The following is a 25,773-nucleotide window of genomic DNA, read 5'->3' on the forward strand; positions in this document are numbered from 1 at the left end:
GAGAACAATATTTTTATGCCCTGGTCAGAAACAGAATATAATGGCAACTGCCAGGATCAACACAGTCGTAGTTTCCAGGATACAAGCTATATGGGATACACAAGATTGATGTCTGACACCATTTGTTCTGTCAAGCGTCCATGCTTCCTTGATGACTACGGGAACAGAGAAACACAAAGAGGCCCCGACACTTCACTGCCCAAGGAAGGACATCAGGTCTCTCAGGAACTGAAAGGTACATTGTGCACCAGGAGCCATGGACTCTAACCTGAGCAGCCTGTGATGCAGCCTACGATGCAGGCCTCTCAAGGCAGCTCAGCCAAGCCCACCATGACCCCCTACAACCTCCCTTTTCTATTTTCTAATTTTAGGGTAGGCAAGTCAATCTTTAAAGCATACGTGGAATAGCCAACCAGTCTCAAGGTGACAGTGCTTTCCAAAATCAAATTCTCAGACACATTCCTATGGAGCATAGTTTAGAAATCCAATTTAAGATAGAGAGATAATGACCAAAACTCTTGGCCAGTTTTATGTAGTAATGGAGGAGGGTAACTCATCTGACTTTGAATGCTGAGTGGTAGCATTTCATCGAGCAAGGCCTGAACATTCTATAGGATGCCTACTACATACAGTTATTCTCCTTTGTTCCTGGCCTGCCCTTGCAATCTCTCCCTCGGCTCATGGCTTCTTTGTCACTCAGCTCCACGTGTCAATCTGGGACTGTGCTCTGTGCCTTTGCAGCCATTTTCAGAAAGTCCTTACCTATGTGTGGGTCTTGAAATGTTTGCCTAGAGCTGGAGAGATGGCTCAGCAGTTAAGAGCACTGACTGCTCTTCCAGAGGTTCTGATTTCAAATCCCAGCAACCACATGGTGGCTCACAACCATCTGTAATGAGATCGGATGCCCTCTTCTGGTGTGTCTGAAGACAGCTACAGCATACTTACTTACAATAAGTAAATAAAATGAGAAAGAAAGAGAGAGAGAGAGAGAGAGAGAGAGAGAGAGAGAGAGAGAAAGAAAGAAAGAAAGAAAGAGGAAAGGAAAGGAAAGGAAAGGAAAGGAAAGGAAAGGAAAGGAAAGGAAAGGAAAGGAAAGGAAAGGAAAGGAAAGGAAAGGAAAGAAGAAATGCTTGCCTTACTTTGCCCAGCCCTTCAGAGTTTCTGGTATTACTTATGGTCTCTGATCCATTTTGGTCTTGCACAGCATAACAGGAATATGGTTGTACTATTTCACATGTGGATATATAGTTTTTCCAAATATTACACCAGATATTGAAGAGGCACTCTTTTTCCCAAATGTATGTTTTTGGTACCTTTTCAAGGATTAGCTACATGAGGTTTTATTCCTCGATCTTATATTCCAGTGGTTCTCAACCTGAGATTTGTGACCCGCCTTGTGGGGTATTCTGCATATCAGGTATTCATATCAGGATTCATAATAGTAACAAGATCACAGTTATAAAGTAGCAAAGAAAATAATTTTCTGTTGGTGGCCACATAATGAGGACCTGTATTAGAGGGTCACAGCATGAGCAAGACTGAGAACGGCTGCTCTATTCCACTGAGCTCCGTGCTCTCTGTCTGCTCTCTGTGCAGATCTGGCTGTGTTGGCTACTAAGATAGTGTCAGGTCAGTACTGCAATGTCTCTGAATGAACCGCAGTGCTGTTTCTGCTAAGAGCTGCTTTGGCTACTGGGGTGTCTTCTGAGCTTTTGAGAATTTCAGGATTTTTTTCCCTAGCTCTGTAAAGAGTGTCACTGGAATTTCACTGAGGATTGTGAGGGTTATGTCAGCTTTGGTTTTTAAAAGGTCATTTTATAATATTAATTTTGCTGATCTATGAGCATTAGAAGTCTCTGAATCTCTTATTGTCTTCATTCCCTGGTTAGATTTATTCCTAATTTGGAGGGTTGGGGATTTATTTTGTTGTTGTTGTTACTGTGGTTTGATTGTGTGAAGTTATTTAAAATGTTTTTTTTTTCCCTCCTGATTTTTTTCTTTGCTAGTCTATTATTAGGTCATATTATTTCTAAAAGCTTCTGTTTGTTTATTTGTTTGTTTAGAGGAGGGAACTGATTGCTGCTGTTGAAACAGGGTTTTATGTAGCTCAGGCTAGCCTGGGACTCTGCATGAGTTCTGGAATAACAGGCTCACATCACCTAGCCTCAGGTTCACACCACCTAGCCTCAAGCTCACACTACCTAGCCTCAGGCTCACACCACCATGCCTCAGGCTCACACCACCATGCCTCAGGCTCACACCACCATGCCTCAGGCTCACACCACCTAGCCTCAGGCTCACACCACCATGCCTCAGGCTCCGGCCTCCATGCCTTGCTAAAACCACTAATGTCTGTCTATTTGTACCCTGCAACTTTGCTGAAAGTCATTTTCAAATCTATGAGTTTCCTTGTGGTATCTGGATTCTTTGTGGTGTAGTGTAGGTTCATATAATTTACAAGTAGGAATATTCTAACTTTATTGTTCCCTCACTGTATCCTTTCTATTTTGTTCTCTATCTTATAGCTTCAGGTAAGACTTCAAGACTATACTAAATAAGGGCAGAGTCAGGAACTCTGTCTCATTTCTGATGATACAGGCTTTTCCCCATGCAGTATAATGTTGGCTATAGGCTTGTCACGGGTTATTTTTATTTTGCTGAGGGACACTCCTTCTGTTTTAAGGCTTCTATCATTCTGGGTTGTTGGACTTTGTCAGAAGCCTTTTCTAAATCTGTTAAGATGAACGTGTGATTTCTGTCCTTAACCCTATTCATGCCTATATCACCACTTCCTGATGTGCTGAGAAATCACCTTGCTCCTCCGTAGTAAAACTCACTTGTTACGGTAAACAACCTTCTTCATGCGCTCTTGAATTTAGTTTGCAAGTATCTGATTGAGGATTCCTGTCCAACAGAACAACTGGTCTACGAATTGTCTTTGTTGGTATTGTTGTTGAGCCTTTATCTGGTTTGATATACCAGGGTAATAATGCTGGCTTCAGAGAATGAGTTTGGTAGTGTTCCTTTGGAGAAAATAAACTATAAGCAGCAAAAATTTAAGATGATATTTAAGAATATTATTTTTCACTAATTTAAAATACCCTGAGGTTGAGGCTAGAGAAATGGTTCAGGGGTAAGAGCACAGGCTGCTCCTCCAGAGGACCCAGGTCCATCACCACCATCCACACAGAAGCTAACGACCATGCATAGCTCCGGTTCAAAGGAAGCTGATGCCCTCTTCTGGCCTCTGCAGGTACCAGGCGCATACATGGTCCACAGACTTACATGAAGGCAAAATACCCATTCACATTAAAATGGTGGTGGTGGTGGTGGTGGCATTTTTCGAGACAAGAGTTTCTCTGTGTAGCCCTGACTATCCTGGAACTCACTCTGTAGACCAGACTGGCCTCAAACTCAGAAATCCACCTGCTTCTGCCTCCCAAGTTCTGGGATTAAAAGTCTATACCACCACTGCCCAGCTTAAAAAAAAAAGTTACATTAAAATCCCTAGAGTTTGTAATTTGTGTAAAGGAACTATACTTGATAAATGAGTTGTAAAACAGCTGTTGTCTACTGTAGTAAAGGTTTATCCAGATAACTCTGTTGTGTTGCAAAGACCACTTCAACTCAAAGATTACTTCAGCTGGGCATAGTGGCATATGTAATCCTACCATAACTCGGGATTCTAAGGCAGAAGGATCTGAATATCAGGTCAGTTTGAGCTACATGGCAAGTTTCTCAAAAAAAAAAAAAAAAAAAAAAAAAAAACATTCCAAATGGAACTGGTAATTAGAGCTTTCTTGGCATCTTAATCAGATTTATGTGACTGATGCCAACGATCTTAGCGAAGACTACAGAGGCGTGCCTGCTTTTCTGAAATCGGGAAGCTGTTGCTGCTGCTGCTGCTGCTGCTGCTGCTGCTGCTGCTGCTGCTGCTGCTGCTGCGCCTGCCTGCCTGCCTACCTGCCTGCCAGCACAGTGCTTTTTGATTTTCTTCTGCAGCGCTGCAGATTGGACGGGGGCTCTGTGCATGCTAGGCAAGTGATCTGCAACGAAGCTACCGGTCTTTAAAGCCCTAGATCTTTAAAAAATGCCATCTTTAACTGTTTTTGCAGAAAAACTTTATAAGATATGAGAGCAAAACCCATGCTTTTCACACCCAGGTATCATGCTTACAATAAACACACGAGTCTCAGATCTGTAAGTCACATCGGTAATGTCTGGAGCAAAGGTCTGAGTGCCCGTGGAGACTGACAGTCAAACCTTAACTATGGCTAAGTACACGGATAAGCACCGTCTAAGTTTGTAATGAGGAGAAGACATTGCAAAATGATCCCTTCTTCTTGTTTGGTGGGTTTTTGTTTCGCTGTTTCAGTTTGGCTGGGTTACTGGGTTTTGAGACAGTCTCACAGCCCAGACTGGCCTCAAGTTCACTATGTAATCAAGGATGGCTTTGATCTTCTGATCGTCCCACCTCTACCTTCCACATCCTAGGATTTACATGTGTGTGTGCACCACAGCACCAGGCCTATTAGACTTCTGAGCTGAGAAAAATCTAAATTTATATTTTTTGCCCTCATACCTAAAGAAAGTGAAGAAAATAACAAATTAGTTGTTTAAAGGATGGTAGTATCTATATGAGTTCTGATTTTTAGGATACTATCATGTAAAATGCCAAGAATTATGCTTTGTGGTAACTAAAGATCTAACTGTGTTACAAAAGTTCTACCCCATTACATGAAGCTCATAGAAAGAAAATAGAATAGAAGTGTGTAGATGATTAAGTTACCTATGACTAACAGATCACTTATAGCAGTCTCAAGTTCAAACTTCAATACACACATATGAAACCAGAAGCCAGTTCTTCCAAAAATGTATGTAACGTTTCTATATGATTGTGTACACGTGAGCATGTGTGTGCAGGTGTCTGTAGAGGCCAGAAGCGGGCATCCGATCCTGTGGAGCTGGTGTCCATGCTCCATAGGAACCACGCCATTGTATTGTGGGAACCAAACTCAGGCCCTTTGCAACTGCTGGGCCCGCTCTTCAGCCTACTCTAGTTCTTCATGTTCCAGAACACTGGAGGCTCTAAATAAATTTACAAAAGAACTCTATTTAAAGACCAAAGTCAAACCTTGCCCAAACATCTGCCTATTTGTAAGGTCTTTTGAATGACATACAGCTTACAACTCAGACTAAATACCTACTATTATTTTTAGACTATACATTTTATTAATATAACTTTTATAAAATCATTAAGGCTATAAAATTCCTAATGTAACAGGATTTAATTACTGTCTTAATGTGCTCTGAAAATATCTTAAACTTGGTTGCTGAGTTACTAAATACCCTATATACACACACATAGATGTGGTATTTTTATATAGCATGAGTCATATCTCTGTAAGCCAGGAATCTTGCTTTATTCACCTTTATTTTAAATAAGTTTAAAATTATAGTTTTAATGTGAGATTTATAAGAACAGCAACTTTAAAGAAACTTTAGCATGTGTATTAGCTGTATCATATGTAAATACTGAAAACTAAGTCATATTACAAAATATATTTATAATGCAGTCACTTACATGAGTCCTTTTTTAGGATTTTTTTTTATTCTTTGAACGTTACATATTGATTGTGTGTATTGATCATGTCCACACCCAGCCACCTTCCTCCAATTCTCCCCCCTACGCCAGCTCCACCTCCCACCAAGGTTCATGTCTTTTTAATTATTTTATTAACAACAAAAAAATCTTAGTACTTACATGTGTGGTATATGTGCTCTTAATAAATAAAGAGTAATTCTTCCATTCTGCATTCAGAGTCTACAGCCCTGTGACATGTGCCTAAGAAATTCTAAAATACGTGATCACCATAAACATAGCAGGGAACTGCAGCTTAATTATTAAAATGTAACTCCTGATCTTACTCATGATTAGTTTCTAGGAAAGGACTAAGCTTAGAAGCTTTTAAATAATCCCTACCATATTTCTCCTTGAGCTTATGATTTCTGAATCAATACGCTCTCTTCCTGAATGCTACTCCAACAGTGGCTCTTAGCTGAGACCTTCTGACAGCTAAGCCGGTTTTACAGATAACCTGGTTTCAATGTTGTCAGTAGACACTGTCAAAATTATGTGTAAGTACGTCTGTTCCAAGATGCTAATTATCATTTTATTAATGGCTAACTGACTACAGGTTAATTTAACCTAAGGGCCACTGTTTCAAAAGCAAATTTTGAAAGGACATCTTTTGTTGCTCTACTTTGGCAAAAAAATAAATATATAAGGAAGTAGTGGGGGTTCTTTTTTCTTTCTTTCTTTCTTTTTTTCTTCCTTTCTGTCCTCTTTTTTTCTCCTATGTAGGAACAGACTACCACAGGGGCTGCACCAACCCCTCACAAGGAACCCAGAGATCAAAGACTCCAAAGAACAAACTTCATCCAGGGCTGGGGAGATAATACTGTGAGTAAAAACTACAAGCATAAGAGCAGAGTGTGCATCGATGCCCAGCAACACACAAGGGCTAAGTACGGCTGCGTGTGCCCGCAGCCCCAGCCCCGGCACCGGCACCGGCCCTGGCACCGCACAGGAGGACACCCCCACAGGACACTCGCACAGGACACCCGCACAGGACACCCGCAGATCCCAGGAGATAGATCCCTGGCTAGCCAGTATCGCTGAAAGGATGAGCGGCCTTCTAGCTCAGTGAGACCTTTGTCTCCAGGAAAGAAGGCACAGAGAGATAGATGAGTGACAGTTGTAAAATTATAATAATTATGTATAAGCGAAGAGTTCAGAAATGCAAGAACAAATTTTACTTACTTGTAGAACATGCTAGGGTAGCACACTATTATATTAGGATCTGCAGGATCATAAATCTCTTATATCAAAATAGTAGATTATTTAATCTGAGTTATAAATTGAACTTCATTAAAGAGAATTTAAAAGCAAGCAGATGCTGAAACAACCTTTAGTTTTCTTAAGATTTCACTAACAGTCAGCTCTGGCCTCTGTGTGCCCCTACACAGACATGTGTACTCACACTGGTGTGTAGTGTATGCGCGCACGAGCACACGCGCGCACACGCATGCACACAGGAAGATTTTGGAGTTTGGAGACAGGATGATTATCCAGGCGGACTACCAAAAGCAATTATGGAGGGGCGTTCTTACGCATGCTACCCATCCTTCCACTAGGGGCGCTGTCGGACAGCCTCCAGGGCTTCAACTTACTTTCTGCTCAGAGCATCTCTCTGTCAGCCACAGGCAAAGTTCCTGTTTTACTTAGGGCTTTGAGTGCTGGTGGCAGGACACACACATTAATCAGTAACACAACCCAACCAGATGGCACAGGTTCTCAAACTCCTCAAGACTGAGGAACAGGCCCCAAATATGGAGAGATTGCATCAGGGCACTAAGACTGAGGATCCCTGCAGGGAAGAGCCCTGGAAGTCAAAACAGCCGGCCCGGCCCGTAAAACCCCTGTGCTGGGGAAGAACCAGGGGCCTACAGCAGAATCTACACATAATGTTTCTCGTCTTAGTCCCATCTTCTCTCTAGCTGTCACACTATGGTGGGCAAGACGGGGCAAATTAAAATTTCTCTCTCACCAGTTTTGTCCCCACACTGTACATAAATTATTTTTTCCTTTTTATAAATATGTTAATGCCTTTGTCTCTTGGTGACATTCAAACCCAGGACCAATAATTATAAGCATTATCTAAACCAAACTCAAATGCTAAATGTAAATTATGTGGTCCACATCATTCTGTTTTACTATGTATTTATAACAGGAATGGTAAGTAAGATTATGATTTTCGAAAAATCTGATTTGTGGGGAAGTAAAATGTCTTACAACACCAAGAAATTCTTTTTCAGTTGGAAGACACTTCCTAACATCGGTGTGAGTTGCTGTATAATTATGTCACATATAATAAGAAAAACAACTGAATAAAATTTTAGACCCACTCTTCACTCACCTTAAACTTCAAAGGAATAAAAGCAGTAAGTGTTTTGTGTCATTCCCAGTGTCACAATTTAAAGAAGGCCTGCCTAAACCCATTTTGTCATTAGATAGCTTCCACAAGGAATTGGAACTATGTGCTTCAAAACAAAGGCTGACATAATGTTGAGACCAATTTCAATTTTAAAAACTTTATACTCCTCATCTAAGCTAGAGATTTCCAATCGAATACTATATATATTTATACTGTAAAACAAAAATTTAAAACACGTCATTCTTAAAAGCAAGACTTCAGTGGCTGCTCCGAGAACACCAGGGAAAATGATGCCTCAAAGGCTCATGTAGGTTTCTTTAAAACCTCGCTAATGTCCAGACTCAAGTACTAGATCTATGGAGCCCACCAGAAACTCTCCACAGTTCAGAGGCGCCTTCTCCGCCATCTTCCCCACAGGGGCCATTGATGTGAGTGACCTCCGACCGGTGCCAGAAAACCAAGAAGTTTCCTGCCATCCTGTGACCAACCAGAGTCTGATCATAGAAATTCTGGAGCTGCACGCCCACGTGCAGGGCGAAGCGGCTGCGGCTGCGCCTGCGCGGTACCATTTTGAGGACGTTGGCGGGGTGCAGGGGGCTAGGGCTGTGCATGTGCTATCTGTGCAGCCTCTCTGGAGAACTGATCCCTGAGAGACTGCTGTCAAGATGCCTGGGTCCTTTCTGGCAAGCAGCAGGTAGCAAAGGATGCCACAAAGGCCTTGCTTTGGCCGCCCCAGTATCAGACTGATCTTTGGCTCACCTTCAGTCAGCCCCCGTGTCATAGCAGGTCTCTTGGCCCTGAAAATCTGTCATGTCCACCTTGGAGCCTGGGTAACTTTGAACAGCTGGTAACTAGTTTGATTCTTCATGATCCCAACCTCTTTGGTCCCCAGTAAAGATGGTTGAGACACAGCGTGCTACAGAGGACTCAGAGACTCTGAGAGGGGTAGTTTCTTTCTGCTTCTTCCCTGGATATAAACATGACACCTCCTCTGCAGAAATAAACTTGCTTAATGAAGAACAAAAAAATAAAGAAAGAAAGAGAGAGACAGAGAAAAGAAAAGAAAAGAAAAGAAAAGGAAAGAAAAGAAAAGGAAAGAGAAGAGAAGAAAAGAAAAGAAAAAGCAAGTCTTCAAAATTATAGGTTCATGTAATGAATGGCATCCATTCTACCACAGAGAAGCCAAAGAAACTTCCAGGTTGCATTTGGCAACATTTGGCTTGTGTTCTTGGACATGCACAACTCTGTTGGGAGAAACTGTAATAAATTCTCTTTCTCAGTCTCTGTGTTGGTCACCTGTCTTATTGTTGTGATAAAATACTTGGAAGGGATCACTTCAGAACGGAAGGGTTTATGTTAGCTCATGGGTGGAGGGTGCAGGCCATCACTGTGGGGAGGCCAGGGCAGTAAGAGCTAGGGGTAGCTGGTCACAGTACAGTCAGGAAGTAGAGCGACAGATGCCTGAGTCAAGCTAACTTTATGCTTTTGTCCAGTCTAGGACCTCAGCCCATGGTATGGTACCACCCACACTCAGAGAAAGTCGCTCCACCTTAATTAGCCCAAGATATAAAATCCCTCACAGACATGCTGTTTAACTTGCTTTCCTGTAGCTGCGAGAGAACACTATGACCATGGCAACTTACAGACCGTGGCAACTTTATGTGGGCTTATGTTTCCAACGCCATCTTGGTGGGGAAGCATGACAGTGGACAGGCATGGCGGCAAGAACAACTGAGAGTTCACATCTCCAACCACAGGCAGGAAGCAGAGAGCAAACTGGGAATGGTGGCTCTTCAAACTCTCACAGCCCAATGCCAGTGGCATACCCCCTCCAGCAAGGCCACACCTCTTAAGCATCCCCAAACAGCAAGACCAACCAGTAGCCAAGCAGTCAAAACTATATGACCTATGGAGACCATCCCATTCCAACCACCGTGCATGCCCAGAGGTTTGTTACCAAGGTGATTCTAAACCTCAGGAAGTTGGTCAAAGTTAGTCACCTTCTCATCCTCACAGCCAACAAGCTCAAGGGGAAACTTAGGGAGATTCTGCTGCATCATCCTTAGACTATTCTAGAACTCCTGGAACGGACTTAGTTCTTAGGCAAAGATTGAGGCACAAGTATAAGTGGGAGCGCCTACAGTTAAACATTAAATGTCCAGTTATGCCCTGACGGTTACAGAACATATTTTTGCATTAATTTATCTACTACAATGTTTAATGAGTTTTAAGTGTCCAGCTCTGTGGACACAGAGATGAAAAATTCCTTCAAAGTAATATTACTTTGTCTGGGAAAGATTCTACACAGCAAATGCAATATGCTATGATGCTTTCTGCAGTAGTTATCTACATACACCTGCACACACAGGAGACACACAAAAGGAAAGAAATTCTGATTGCCACTATAACATGGGTAAACTTAAGGGCATGATGCTAAGTGAAACAGGCCAGACTTAAAAGGCAAATACTAGAGCCAGAGGCCCACCCATGGCCTTGGAGTACAGGCAGATAAGCAGGCACCACTAAAACAAGCAAGTGTGTGGTCGAGAGATAGGAGAAGAGAAGCAGGTGGGTTCCTGCTCTATGAAGAGAAGTGGTCCTACAGGATCTCCATGACTCAGGGTAGCAACAGGATATCCAAGAGGAGTCCCAGTGGGGCCCAGTATTGATGGTATAGCAGAAGCCAGAGGCCTGCAACCAGACCAATGACTCAGTGCAATGAATATTCGCAAACAAAGCTGGGCAAAAAGGTATACTGTGTGACAAACAGTGACACACCACAGTTCCATGGTAAAATCATTTTTTATTTTAATTTTTATTTCCTTTGCGCAGGGGGAGGTTACAGGGATGGAGGGCAAATAGAAGGACTGGGAAATGAGTGCATGGTGTGAAACTCACCAAGAATTGCTTTAAACATATCTAAAAGGGGGGCAAATACTATGTGATCTCTCTCCTATGAGCAAGCCACCATAGCCAGGTCTCTAGGCACAGGACAGAGGCTGCTTGCAGAAGCCAGTGAGGGTTTCAGTTTTGCCAAATGAAGAAATATATACAGACTGTTTACATAGTAATATTAACAAACTGGACGCTACTCAGTTGCAGGGGTCTTAAAGATGGTTAAAGATGGTAAACTTTATGTGACTTTACTATTACTAAAAATGAATTTTTTAAAAAGTGATGGCCATCAGATCAGGCGAGTAACGTAAATGTAAAGGTGTTCTATTCCACGTGACAGTGGCCCTGTTGACTAAGGCACAACACACCCAGTGTTTCACAGTGTAAAAGCAGTTTATACATAACAGAGGGCCCAAGTAGCAAACATAAGAACTATGGCTGAGTCTGCAGGGAAGAGTCAAACAGCTGAGACTGTAGATGGCACAGTAAGAAGAATGGGCCACAGCTCACAGCCAGTAAGTTCTTCTAAGTGGAAGAATCAAAAAGATATGCTTTGGGCTGGAGAGATGGCTCAGTGGTTAAGAGCACCAACTGCTCTTCCGAAGGTCCTGAGTTCAAATCCCAGCAACCACATGGTGGCTCACAACCATCCGTAATGAGATCTGACACCCCCTTCTGGTGCATCTGAAGACAGCTACAGTGTACTTAGATGTAATAATAAATAAATCTTAATAAAAAAAAAAAAAGATACGCTTTGTCCTTCAGGAAAACAATATGGAATCACCAAAGAGCAGCCACCAAGACACAGCAATTGGTACAGAAGAGAGGAGACAGCAGACCAAATGCACAGCAGATGATGACCACATGTCTAGAATGACGCAGGGCTTTGGGGAGATTCACCAAGATACTCCCTGCCAAAGGAGAAGCACTGGTAAGAGAAAGACAGGCAGATTCAAAAATCCAAAAACATGGATACTTGGTGAGGGAAAAAGAGAGAGAGAGCAGCTTACAGTGGAATTGAGACAGAGGCAGGGGGATGAAGAAACTGGTAGTCCCAGATACCAGGAATGATTAAGGAAGGTCCTGTGTGTACTGTCAGGTAAGTAACTCCAGAACAACCATTATCTAGGGCAATCAGGACACCATGAGCAGGGATGTCTGGTTGTACTGTGGCCAGAGGAGCTCTGGTTCCTATCCCAGCCATACTCTCCAAAGTCCCACTGCAGTCCTCACCCGTCTTCAGGAGCAAGAGGACAGCGGCAGCGAGGATGTGTTTCATAAAGGTCAGCAGCCTCAATCAGATGACCATGTGACCCAGAAGATGTTCAAGCTATACACACTGCACTACCAGCACTGGGCCCTAGTCTGTTTCTAAGCAAGGACCTGGAGCATTCATGTCTGTGAGGGCGCAGCCACATGCTTTCAATTTACACATTACCTATTAGACCATCTCCATAGCCTAGTTAGCTACTATCAAAAATATGTGGGTGAGACTTGAAAAAAAAATCTCTGGCCAGACCTGGGGCTCCAAATCCAGAGACACTGGAGGACCTATGGTCTATGTTTACTATCAGAACGACCAGAACTTCCACTTGTAAGCTCATGTTGGGAGGGTAGGAGTTCATTTTTCTAACCAACAATGGGTAGGGCATGTCAAGGTTTAAGCAAAAGTTAAAAAAAAAAAAAAAGACAACAATGACAGATGTGACTTGGCAATAGAGTAGGAGCGACCTACTTTTAGGGGAGGGTAAGTAAAAGTGAACAATTAGAAACAGGCCATTCTGAAATAAACAAACTAGAGGAGAACGATACAGTGCATACGCTCCCGGGGAAAGATGCTATCGAGGTAACAACGCTGAGAGAAAGAGGCTGACTGAAAGGTTGAAAATACACAATAACTCAAAACAGGATCAACTATCTGAGCAAAATCCAGGCTGGGATTGGCAGATTGGAACACGATTGAAGGGATTAAGCCACAGCTGACCCTATTAGTCTAACAGTCAAAGACATCAAGGCACCGGCAGAAACACAAGTGCTGCGCTGTACTGTCAGGGGCAGTGGGGTTTATCATTAATGACGCAGCCCCAGCCATTTAACAGTGCATGTGTGCCAAGTACTATGCTAGCCGTTTCGTACACACCAGCTCTTCTCGTGTCAGGAGCTGAAGGTGAGCTACACAAGGAAAGAAAGAAAAGAGCTGAGAGGTGAATGGCTTCTCTTCTGCTAACAAGCACACAGGCCATCACGTTCATTCTGATTGCCTCTAACGCTCACCCTGTGGCCAGTATCTTAGGGTTTTACTGCTGTGAACAGACACCATGACCAAGGCAACTCTTGAAAGGACAGCATTTAATTGGGACTGGCTTACAGAACCTTACAGAGGCTCAATCTATTATCATCAAGGCCAGAGTATGGCAGCATCCAGGCAGGCATGATGCTGGGGGATTTGAGAGTTCTACATCTTCATCTGAAGGCTGCTATGGAGAACATTGGCTTCCATGTGGTTAGAGGAAGGTCTTAAAGCCCACGTCCACAGTAACAGACCTACTCCAACAAAGCCACACCTACTACAACGAGGCTACACCTCCTAACAGTACCACTCCCTGGGCCAAATATATACAAACATCAGAGCCAGCATCACCAGTAGTTTGTGTTCTGTTACAGGAGCAATCGGGAATCACAGTACAGGTTAAAGAAACACAAAGGTTCAATAAATGAATGGAACGCCAAGGTGACCGCAGAAAGGGGGAGGGGTGATAACAAGCCAGATGCCATGAAACACCAATGAAGAAAGATTTCCATAAGGTCAGGACAAGAAGAAAAGATAAAGACCAGGGCACGGCAGTGACACCTCTGGGTCCTGGGTATGATGGGATTGGAGAAATGTACAGCTTCCTCATCAACAGAAACTACCATTTCAGATAAAAAGCTGTCTTTTGGCTAAGCCAAAAAGGCAAGGGGTATTCTCAGAAAATGTCTGGGGAGCCTAGCAGCTAATTTATAAACTGACAAGATTTCATATAACTCATCCAAACAGAATCTGGTCAAATTGCCTGGATGCACATGATGGCTCTGCCATTTACCAACAAGTAAGGAACTTCACCTCATTTTTGTCTATCAGGTAACCAGGTGGGGCTAGGGTGATGAGCCCTACCTCACAGTTTTGCTGAAACTAATGAATTGATACTTGAAAGATGATTAGAGGGACTGGCGAAACAGCTCAGAGGTTAAGAGTACTTGCTGCTCTTGCAGAGGACCCAGATGCAGTACCCAGCACCCACATCCAGAGCATAACTCCGGGTCTATTGGATACAGTGCCCTCTTCTGGGCTACACAGGGACTCGCACATAAGGCACACATACATACAAAACAAAGTAAAAACAATGAATCTTCATTTATAGGTCCAACTGAAAAATCAAGCAAATGAAAAAGGAGACAGAAAGGTTAAGAGAGAAACAAGGAAAGAAAAGAAGCACAGAGAACAACACATGCCAACAGGCAGAGATGAGAGGGAGAGAAGACAGGCCCAGGCTCAGGACAGGGAGCACGGGCAGGAAGGAAGTGCAGCCCAGAAGTACAGCAGTTATTCTGTCCAGAGAGAGCCCAGTGCCGGCCATAGGTGAAGGGTCAGCAGGCTCCTGAGAGAACAACCGCCTGGCCTGCGTTTGGAAACCTTCCATCACTATCTCGGCAGTCTGAGAGACCCAAAAATGCTGGGAATGGAACAATCTCCTTAAAAAAAACCCAGAAATACAGTTTGTCCTCTCCTTCTGGGGGGAAAAACAGCAGTCAAAATAAGAGAAAGCATAATGCTCAAATGAACATTCTAAATCGTTTCATCTTCTATTTTATGAGATAAATGTACTTGGAATCGTTTATCATGCTAACCAAAGGCACTTTTCTCATTGGAGCAAAAATATGCCAAGACCATTGTAATTCTAACAGGCTGAAGTTTTAGCAATCTCTCAATCTAATAACCTTCTTAACAAAATTGCATTTAGCTTAAAAATGAATAAAATTCCATATCCATTTCTATGCACAAAGCCTTTCAGAGCAATTTTCATTATTGTAAATGTAAATAAATGTCATATAAATTCAGTTTTCTGTATCTTTATAATCCCTAAGGCTACAGGATCATGCTAGGAAAAGAGTTGATGCCGTTTCTGGAAAACAAGATGAAGATAGGAAGATGTGAGCCAGAGCCCCTGAAGTGCTATAACTGACATCTCTCCAGGAGCCCCCACCATAAACTCACAGATTCCAGAATGCAAAGATGGGCCCCGCCCCTTCACCCCGCCTACAAAGATGGAATCTGGCCCTTCACCCAACCCACAAAGATGAGCTCCGCCCCTTCACCCAACCCACAAAGATGAGCTCCACCCTTCATCCTATCCGTACAAAATAACCTTTCACATTAGAAGGACAAAAAGAATTTGTAGCAGCAGGTCGGCTTGTATAAAGACTGATAGTGAGGGAAGGGGATATTGTTTACTTTGTTATGTTGAGGTCTCAGAATCCTGTAACAAAAGACAAAGTAACAAGAAAATGCACACAATTTTATTTAGTTTCCTGTGCCTTGGAACCCTTCATAAGAAATTGAAGACCATGCTCTTTCCAATTTCCCCCCAAACCAGGTAAACCTGTGTGATTTTTTTAAGGGGGTTTGACAATGTGGATAGTTATAGAAAAAGAACAATTAGATTAAAATTCTGATCTGATAATATCAGGCTGGGAGAGCTTAGCAAGCCTTCAGAGAAAAGGTCATTCGTTTCCTTCAGGGGTAAGGAAGACAGCATCTCAAATGTAAGCCAGACAACCTGCTTCCAGGGATGGTTAGAAAAGTCCTCCTAAGTTTATAAACTTCTTCAGAGGAAGGGCAGAAGGTCAGAAAGTGACTAGCTGCTTCTCCTCAAATTTGGTCTTTAGTTTAAAATGCCTTTGGATATGGGAATGTGGCTCAGTGATTAAGAGCACCAGCTGCTCTTCAAGAGGACCCAGGTACAGTTCCCAGCACCCACATGGCGGCTCACAACCATATGTAACTCCAGGTCCAGGGGATCGAATGCTTTCTTCTGACCCCCATGCGGACCAGCCACACTCATGGTGCAGAGACATACAGGCAGGCAAAACACCCATATACATAAAATAAAAATAAATCATTAGAGTAAATAAAATGTTTTAGGGTATGGACTGGAGAGATGGCTCAGTGGGTAGAGAGCTTACCCCAGAAGCCTGAGAATGTGAGTTCAGATCCCTAGCGCCAGTAGGAAGCTAGCCACAACAGTGTACACCAGCAACCCCAGTACTGGCTATGCAGAGGCAGGTGGATCCCTGGAGAGCTCTTGCCAGCCAGCCTAGCCAAAACAGTGAGCTCAGGGTTCAGTGTTAAAGCAAAGAATCACTAAAGAAGACACAGAACACAAAACTCTTGACTACATACACACACACACACACACACACACACACACACGCACACCATAAACACATGTGCACACCACAGGAACATACACACAAAAAATATTTTTGAGCATGATACCATAAATCCCATCAATGGAAAAGCTCATTAATTTAGACTCTCTGTTTAAATGCACACAAGAATGTTTTCCAACTTTATACACTGGATTGTTAAACCACTTCTTTTTCACACAAGGTCCAACTGTGTTGTCCAGGCTTCTAACTCATGTTCTTCAAGCAAGGCTGGAATGAGGCTCACACCCAGAGTCTTAACATTCCTTATTCTGATAATCTTCAGTGATAAGTTCAAACAGCAGCATCTAAAGTCATTTGATTTTTATAATAACTTTGTACTGCTTTAAGAGTTTAACTTGAGAACTAAGACTTCTCTCAATTAAAAAATAGGTAAGTCATACTATTTACATCCATTACAATCTCCTGCTTTCCACTAAGTCTGACCAGCTCTGTCTCCACTGCTCCAGACAAACATTTAATATGACTACATAGACACATGTATACACACACACATAATTTATAACAGTTTTTAAATAACATCCTGCCAGATGAAATATATTCATCTGAAAGTTAGGATATTCCATTTGAACAAAAAGTTATGATACAATATAAAAACAAATATTAACTTATTGTATTGATGCCATTAGGTAACTTGTCAGATGTGTGCAGGCTTAGAGGATATTAGGGGGGGTAGACACTTTATAAACAAAGACTAGAACTCCATGACTCTAATTACTGTTTGAGGAATGAGACCTGAGTCAAATGTCTAGCCCTGGGAGGAGATATGACATCCTCAATTTCCCTGAAGGTCATGGATAACTATCTAAACCTGGTTTTATGAGTCCTAAACCTTATAAGGTCACCGTTTAGCAAAATATCTGATGAACAGCCATTGAGTCTACCTAACAGAGCCAATCACCCAGGCAGGGAAATGTCCCTCAGGAAGGTGGCTGGTGCAGACACCTTAGAAAACCTGCCTTGCATGTAGAGAGGTCGGCCACAGCTCTGGCCACTGCCCACTCTCACCTCCACAGTGCTTCCCGTTACTCGGCAACAAGCCATATCTCCCTGTGTGTCTTCCTTGGCTTCTTTCAAAGGGGTCAGGGGACTTAGGGGAGGCGACAGAGAGATCCCAATAAAGATGCTGTTGGTCTTCAGACGCCTGATTCTGAAGAATTCCTTTAAAACCAAATCTAGAGACTGTGGATGGAATTCAGTGCCAGGAATATACTTGTAATGGCAAAGGCCCTGCGTTCAACCCCTGACGCCAAAATGTAATCCAGTGAACAAAAGAAATAAAATACTAAAACTTGTCTACATTCTGACTACGCGAATACTCCATGGATGGCAGAAGCAACTTGACTCCAGTGCCTGTTGTTCTCAGGGCAGTGCCTGATCACTAACAGCTGACATCGTAGCACGCACACAATGTCAGCAGTTGGAAGCTAAGACAGGAGGTCCACTTCGAGCTCACGGCCAGCCCGGGCTACACAGTACCAGGCAGGGCTACAGAACAAAACCTTTTCTCAAAACAACAACATAAATAAATAAATAAAATCTTCTGCTTCAATGCGTAAATAAATGAAAATCTCCCATGACTATTAGTATGTCTGGATTTCTTGTGAGCACACTGGAAAAATACAAAGAAAAGCAACAGTATAATACATGACAGGTGGAAAGTAAGCTTAACAGCTGGTGATATTTTCCCTCCGATTTCTATTTTTTGTATTGTTTTAATGAAATTTTCAGAATATAAATACTCCTAGTACAACTGGAATAAGAAAAGGAATTACAGGGGCAGTGGCCTGTGCTAAAATGACGAATGAGCATGTGCAGGCTCTTGCAGGGGCAGTGGCCTGTGCTAAAATGACGAATGAGCATGCGCAGGGCTCTTGCTCCCATGACAGCTGGTGAGAGCTCACATTCCTCGGCACACAATGTAGCTTTCATGGATACTGGAAAGTATTTTTGTGGGAATATTTGCAGCAAATGGATGGAATTCTTGTTGCAAGCCCCCATTGAATTATTTAAAAGGACAATGACTGATTGACTAATTAGAAACGTTCTGGTGATAGTTATATTACAAAGGAAAAGACTTGGGTCTAGCATTTTCTCTCGAGTCAGAGAGAAAATACAGTGTTGCCTGTGGGCATCGATTCTGGAATGATCTGCCCTCACAGCTCTGTGAGCTGCCTTCCCGTCCACCAGCTAATGTGCTTACATCCTATTTGCCTTCTAAATACTATTGCTCAGATGGCTGCTTGTTCACACTTTGTCCGACCCTACCCCAAAACAGGACTTAAGATGATTATAAACTAAAGAAAACGAGAGAAAGGAAGATGGCTGAAGTGTCCTACAGTCTAAATCAAATAAACTAAAATCTAAGTTCTCTCACAAGCAAGTCTGCCTCAGAAGACGCAAGTTAAACATCCAATATTCAACAAGTAAAAAGTATTTTGCTTAAGAAAATATTCTGATACTGAGATTAAAAAATAAGTTGGGCACGGGGTGGGAATATAGCTCAGTAGAGTATTGTCTAGCACACGCAAAGCCCTGGGTCTGTCCTGACATGGTGGTATATGTGGAAGGTCAAGACCATCCTCAACTCCACAGTGAGTGGGAGGCCAGCCTGGGCTACATGAGACTTTGTCCCAAAACAAGATTAAAAACAAAACAGAACGAGAAAATTCCAATCAGCTTTTTTTTTTGGTTACTTAGCATATTAAAACCTAATTAGCAACATTTACTTTTAAATACATAGATAACATTTCTCTAAGCCGTGAAAGTGAAAGATTTTGAAAGCAACTTTGCCATATCACGTCTATAGAGACATGGTTTTATTTAAGTAAGTTTTCAATTTTCTGATGGTCTGAGCTAGTCGAAGAAAAGGAAAACTGAAGAAAACATTGATGAATGCACCTAGCAAAGGCACTGTTAGAATCTTCTCTCTAGCCTGTCCTTCAGCAGTACGTACGCTGTTTCACGTTCTTCCCATTGTGTTACCGTTATAAATGATGCTCCATTAGGAACCTGGGTACTTCAAACTTATCTACTTTTATTTTTTACATTTATTTACATTTGTGCATGTGCGTGCACATACATGATCAAATGTCACAACGACTGTAGGGCAGTCAGAGGACAACCTGCAGGAACTGGTTCCTCTCCCTCTAACATGTGAGCCAAGAGAACCCACTCAGATCACGGGGCTTGTGGCAAGCGCCTGTACCCACAAGACCACCTCACGGGCCTCCATTATCTACCATATGTTTATTCTGATACTTTCTCTAACAACCTTACTGAACTCTACACCGGGCTTTAACGGTCTTTCTTCTTCTTTGAACTTCTATCATTTGTTCTGCTTTGTGAGTAATGGAAGAATATTCTAATAATCTCTGTCAAGAATAACACCCCTAAACTCCCAAAATTCAACCTACTGTTCTCTGGCCATTACTAACCCTTACAGCTTTCTCATTTGTAGGTTTCTACTAATACTAACCTTCAGCCCTCTTGTCCCAGTCTCCCAATATTAACCTCTCTCCATCCTACTTCATTCTATAGTAGAAATCAGATAACATGCCACCAGACGCACTTAGCACTCTGTGTCAATCAATCTCCACGCTGCTGGTCCCTTTAATTCAACTGCCTGTAAAGGTCAAGCATGCATTAACTCAGCTTCCTCGCTCCACTCCACGCTTAGAATCGTACTGAGAAAATAAGAAAGTAGGAGTTCTGGAATATCATCCTAAACACGCTTGCAGCGATGTCCCATCCCATCATACACAGCTCACAAAATTCCCCCCTCTGTTTCCCTTGCCCACTACTTAAAGCTTTTACCATTAGTCTAAAATCATTCTGCACTGTTTTTTGTTTTTTTGTTTTTCTGGGGTTTTGTTGTTGTTGTTGTTGTTCACTTAGTAAATTAATTTCCTCTTACTGATACTCCTAGGTGTGTAATTTAAACTCCAACAAAACTATACTACAGGCCAGGTGGCGTCGTCAGGAGAGGCGCTTGCCGTGAAAGCCCAGCAGCTTAAATTTGATTCCCAACAGCCATGTAAAAGCAGGAGGAGAAAACTAAGATAAGAGTTGCCCACACAACTATTAATTGACCTCCACACAAGTGTGCTGCACGTGCACTTCCACACTGACACAGAGGACAAATAGAATATGCTGCAAATACCCTCACTGCTCAGCTCAGTGCTCCATCTCCTGTGAAAATGTCCTCTGAAGTACAAATTTCTGGTTTCTTTAAAAACTCAGTTATGTCATGAGATATTTTCTGGAAACTATCTTGTGAGAGGGCATGTGATGTTTTGCTGAAAACGTACACCTGAGAGGGACCATGGTGTTTAGAAAGAACATAAATAGAACCCCACAGACAGTAAGAGGATGCCCTTGACTGCTATGCCATGTACAACTTTGGTGGTCTTCATTCAGGACGTTCTTGCATTTCTACGCTGTGCAGTGCCTCACTGCTCTTCCCTTGTCTGTCCTGGTTTTCACTTTGTAGAGAGAAACACCAAAGGGCTTCTCGTGGCACTCCTGCCGCTAATTTTGGCCGCTTCCACCGACTGGTGCCAATTCAGTGGAGCCTTGCTCTTTCTGTTGTATACTGCTATTGCTTCTGGCTTCTGGTTCATGTTTGGTGTTTGCTACTGGACTGGCCTGTTGATATTGAGGCCCCAAGGAAATATTTATAAACAGGTCCACAACTCCCTTTTCTTATTAACCTTCTTTTTCCCCTACCTTTGGTTCGTGGGCTAGAAGGGAGGTTGAAGCATTTATGAAAAAGTAGGTTTTGAAAAATCTAAGCCTACAGTCCTCCATACATAAGCTTCTCCTACGATTCCTTAGTGCATGGCTCCACCTCAAGGTATAGACACCATTGCCTTCCATGACATCTGCTCATCTATGTGTTCTGTGAAAGACTATTCCTCAGACGACCAAGAAGTGCATTTCAGTGTTTGTTTATCCCAAGCAACTGCTTAAGCAAAGTGATGAATGGTCCCGCTAAAGTACAATCCCTTCACCCTGGAATTATATAAAAGAAATGAGTTTAGGAGAAATGAATTTAGGGAAAATAAATTTATCAAAATCTTAGTTAAGACAAATTTGAGCCGGGTGTGGTGGTGCACGCCTTTAATCCCAGCACTTGGGAGGCAGAGGCAGGCAGATTTCTGAGTTCGAGGCCAGCCTGGTCTACAAAGTAAGTTCCAGGACAGCCAGGGCTACACAGAGAAACCCTGTCTCAAAAAAAAAAAAAAAAAAAAAAAAGACAAATTTGACTGTAACATCAATAGCAAATTTTACATTCACTAGATAAAATGCTCATATGTAAAATATTTTTTCACATAAACAATAGAAAAATCTTTTACTGAAAGTTAAACAGCACTTTGCTTACTATACCTGAATGGATAGCAACTAGACAAACTTCAGCTCCTCCCAGGACAGTATTGTTGGCACCACTGCTGTGCCTTCTATAGTCACGGGTAGTCTGAGTAGTGAGAATCCTATGACAACATTGCCACTCACAAAACACTAATCTCACATTCTCTTTTTAAATGTTTTATTGGTTCTTTGTGAATTTCACATCATGTACCCCAATCTCACTCACCTTGCCCTTTGCCCTTGAACACTACCCCCTAACACAGAAAAACAAAAGCTTTCTGTGGACACTGTAGTGTGTTGCCATGTGTCCCAAATGTGTGAGCTCTACCGTGCTGCCCAGGTGAGGTACAGGACCTGCTCTCCCAAGTGCTGCAGTAGGGGAGGGGCAGGAGCAGATCTTCTGCTCTTATGACCCCAGGTCCATGTCTCCTACCTGCTGCCAGTGTACTGGGGCAAGGGGGAAGGAGGATATCGCTCCCTTGTCCATACCTCTGCATGAGAAACAAGTGGTAGGGCCAGCTCTTCCTAGATCTTATCCTCAGGGCCAGCTCACCTACAACTCCCACAAAGTGTGGGGGCCCCACTTTCCTGAGTACTGCAGCTGGATAGAGGTGGCATCAGCTCACCTGCTCTCCTGTCCCCAAGGCCAGGTCTCCCACTATACCCAGTGAGAGGTGGGACCAGTTCTGCACAGCCCTCAGTCATCAGCATGTCCCCAGGCAGCAGCCCAGACCAGGGACATCCACCTGGCCCTTGGTGCTAACAGACCCCTGCTGCTTCAGGGCCACAGACTCAGACATGACCCCCAGTGCCAGCACAGGCCAGGACCCCACCATGGTCCCAGATGGCATCACCAGCTACTAACATCAGGCTGTTCCTCACTGCACTTGAGTCTCTGGTTCTGCCTCTCTTCATTGTGCCCACATCCTTCTGCTTCTCTTTCTCTTCTATTTCTCTGCCACTGACTTGCTCCTCTTAGTGGCACTTGGGGTCTCTGAGTGTCTGGGGTCATCTCAGGAGTGGTCTCGGGAGTGCTGTGCTGTGCTCATGCAGTACGGCACCAGGCAGGGGTCATCTCGGTCATCGTCTTCCCTCCCGGGCCTGCACAGTGCCAGGCTGGTGGTAGTCTCAGGCTCCCTTTTCTCAGGGAGTGTTAGACTACTGTTCACTTAGATGTTCATAGGTTAGAACACTGAGCCTAGACATAGGATTTCTCTCCTCTGCCACCCACTTACACACACACAGGACTCGGCAGCCACACCTGGCACCTGCAGGGCAGGTCAAATTCTTTAAAGCATAGAAGAAACACCAACCATGAAAACCAACTGCCACTCCACCCAGCCTTCCACTAAAGTGTGCTTTTAAGTAAGCAACTATTAACACACAGAGGTAATATACTGTGAAGAATAAAAGCATGTCCTAAAGGGTCACAGACAATATGATCTTCTCTTTATCATGTTAAAACCAACTAAAATAAATATGCATATATTTTAAGAGAATACAAGGACCCAGCTTCAGGATGGCGGCCAAATTAAATGGAGACAGACCCAGAAAGAGATTGTAGGGATAACAACAATCTGTGGAAACCTTAGCTTTCATTTTAGTACTAGACATTCAGTTCCTACATTATTTTTTAAGTAGTTAAAAGGAGAGGGAATAAGGGAGGTAGAGGGGTAAAGAGGAAGAAGGAAGAAAAGGGAGGAGAGAAAAAGAGATAAGTAGAGGAGAAAAGTCAAAAGAGAAAAGCAAACCACACATATACCAAACACTGACAGTGTTTCAGACCAAAGAGGAGTGAGCATTCGCGATGGCACAAGACAGCGCCACACAGCACTGAGTGCAGTGTGCAGCCTAACACTAACCTACTATCTCCCAGTCAAACCCAAAGCTCACCCACCCATCCAACCCCCACTTTGTCGCAATTGAGTGTGTTTGTTATAAGTGGCCTATAATGAATGTGGGGCCTCAGACTCTCCTAAGTAGACATTCTCCTCAGCAAAAAACTAGCCAAAGGGAAGGAGGGGGCTGTACAAATGAAAACGTGACTAATCTTCATTGATTGGCTCTCTGTAATAGAGGTGACAGTTCCCACAGGCCTCTGAGTAGCAATGGTGATTGTCTCTCATTCTCTCGATGCTTACCAAGGGCTGATCATATGTAAAATCTCATAAGCAAAGGACTTACAGTTCATACTTGAATCCAGTCTAGTATTTCCCTAGAAAGCTCCAGAATCAAGAGTCTCCTCAAGAGGACCTCCCAGGCTTTTAGCCACTGCTCACACAACAAACACCAAAGCGGTTCATGTGCAGTGAGGTTATACTGATTCTCCAAATTAGAAGACACCAGATCTCCATGACAGCCACTGGCAAAAACACACATGGGGTTTCCTGAGTGCAACACTGTCCGTCTTACCTGCTATCTCCAGGAGTGCGCTAACATGGTCTCCATCTGCCAGCTTCACAAAGCCAACCTGACCTTGGAAAGTGCCAATCCCTTGGAAGGGCAAAGCCAAGTGTTTCCCTTCAAGGATCTCCTCAACGAATGGCTTCAATTCCAAAAGTGCATCGGTACCGCTAGTGAGAGATGACGTTTCAGCATGGCATAAAAAGCAAAATAGAAAAATAAAATAAATATGGAATAAAGAAATCCAATTTTTTGAAAATAAATTGTATATTATAGTAATTATTTCAAAGTTCAAAATATCATTTAAATCTAACCTATGTTTAAAAACCAATATTAATCTTTAGACAACTATAGAAGTGACTTAAGTCTTTTCCTAGTTATAATTACTATTAAAGACATAAAAGCAGATCGTATTTCATTATTCATCAAGAAACTTCTAAGTCAGATGTGGTAGTACACACCTGTAAACATGGAACTCTGGAGGCTGAGGCAGGAGGACAGCAAATTTGAGTTTGAGGCCAAGCTGGACCACAGTAGTAGACTACAACAAGACCTTAACTCAAAATAAACAAATAATAAACTGCTAACCAAGAAAACACTACCGGAATAACTGAAAGTGCTGTGTGCACAGCTCTGCTGTGGAGCACCTGCTGGCTGTGTGCGAGGGCCTACCTAGATTCAGTCTCCAGTCCTAGATCCAATCTATCCCTCCAGGGTAGAGAGAGAATTAAAACTACATTTTTACTAATTTTTTACTAATGATATATCCCAAACCAACCTACCACACACAAGAACTTTGCTAGGTTGTGAGGAATGTTCTAACCTTCTGTTTGTTTTTTGTTTCCAGGGGTGGGGTTTCAGGCAGGTTCTCATGTACAGAAGGATGGTTCTGAACGTGTGGCCACCCTGCTACCACTTCCCAGATGTTAGGGTGACAGGCACGCACCATGCCCAGTTTCAAACCCAGGCTGTGTCTGACAGAGCAGACAAGCACTTTACCAACCAAACCATGTCCCCAGCCCAAGTCCTAGATTCAAAACAAAACAGAAGAAAAACAGGACTCACTGTTTGCAATGCATTCCACTAAAACTGAAATAGGCATTTTCTCTCAAAATACAACACTCTTTGTGATATGATTTCTTAAAACTGGGTTCAAATAAAGTATAAGTTTATCTATATCTGCCAACCAGAGCTAACAGTTTGTTAGAGCTGTTTAGCCCGTGTTCACTTATGGCCACTTTGTGTTTCAAATCTTCATTGCTCTTTATACTTCGAATCAGATACGAGCAAACTGTGCACAGTCTTAAACTTAGGGTCAATCACTTCCACTTCCGGCTCAAAAAGAATTCTGGTGGGTGTAGCTTAGCATGAGAAAAAATTAAACTCTCACTAGAGGGCAGCAATTGCTTAAAAAAGAAATGAACGCAGGCGGTTTGGAGAGGCTTTTCAAACTGTCTAACAAACCTGCCTCTGGATCAAGGCAGTCAAATACACGAAATACAGATTTCTGTAGTGTTTTCATATTTCTAAATCTTCACACCCAAGCTCTGAAGGAACCCATGCATGCACTTCAGCCACACCGCAGAGATAACGTAATGCTGGAGAACTGCTTTTACATGCC

The 25,773-nt window shown here is 42.9% G+C and overlaps 1 protein-coding gene, 1 non-coding gene and 1 pseudogene across 20 annotated transcripts in view; 1 reads left to right on the plus strand and 2 right to left on the minus strand.

The window, feature by feature from the left end:
• Positions 1 to 25,773, minus strand: part of Akap7 (A kinase (PRKA) anchor protein 7) — a 130,128-nt gene that overhangs the window by 74,057 nt on the left and 30,298 nt on the right. For all 19 annotated transcript variants that reach the window (XR_003948725.1, XR_001779547.2, XR_001779546.2 and 16 more), the window contains one exon: positions 24,162 to 24,322. Coding sequence is in view for 11 of the 19 variants with exons in the window: in NM_018747.5 (NP_061217.3) it covers positions 24,162 to 24,322 (161 nt within the window). In the remaining 8 variants the exon portion in view is untranslated. The remainder of the gene's footprint in view (positions 1 to 24,161; positions 24,323 to 25,773) is intronic.
• Gm7791 (predicted gene 7791) lies at positions 8,257 to 9,019 on the plus strand (annotated as a pseudogene).
• Gm25016 lies at positions 22,899 to 23,029 on the minus strand. Its single transcript, XR_003949118.1, has one exon. It is a non-coding gene; the product is annotated as a small nucleolar RNA SNORA17 (small nucleolar RNA).

The sequence above is a fragment of the Mus musculus genome, chromosome 10 (assembly GCF_000001635.26).
Source record: "Mus musculus strain C57BL/6J chromosome 10, GRCm38.p6 C57BL/6J".
Lineage (NCBI taxonomy): Eukaryota > Metazoa > Chordata > Mammalia > Rodentia > Muridae > Mus > Mus musculus.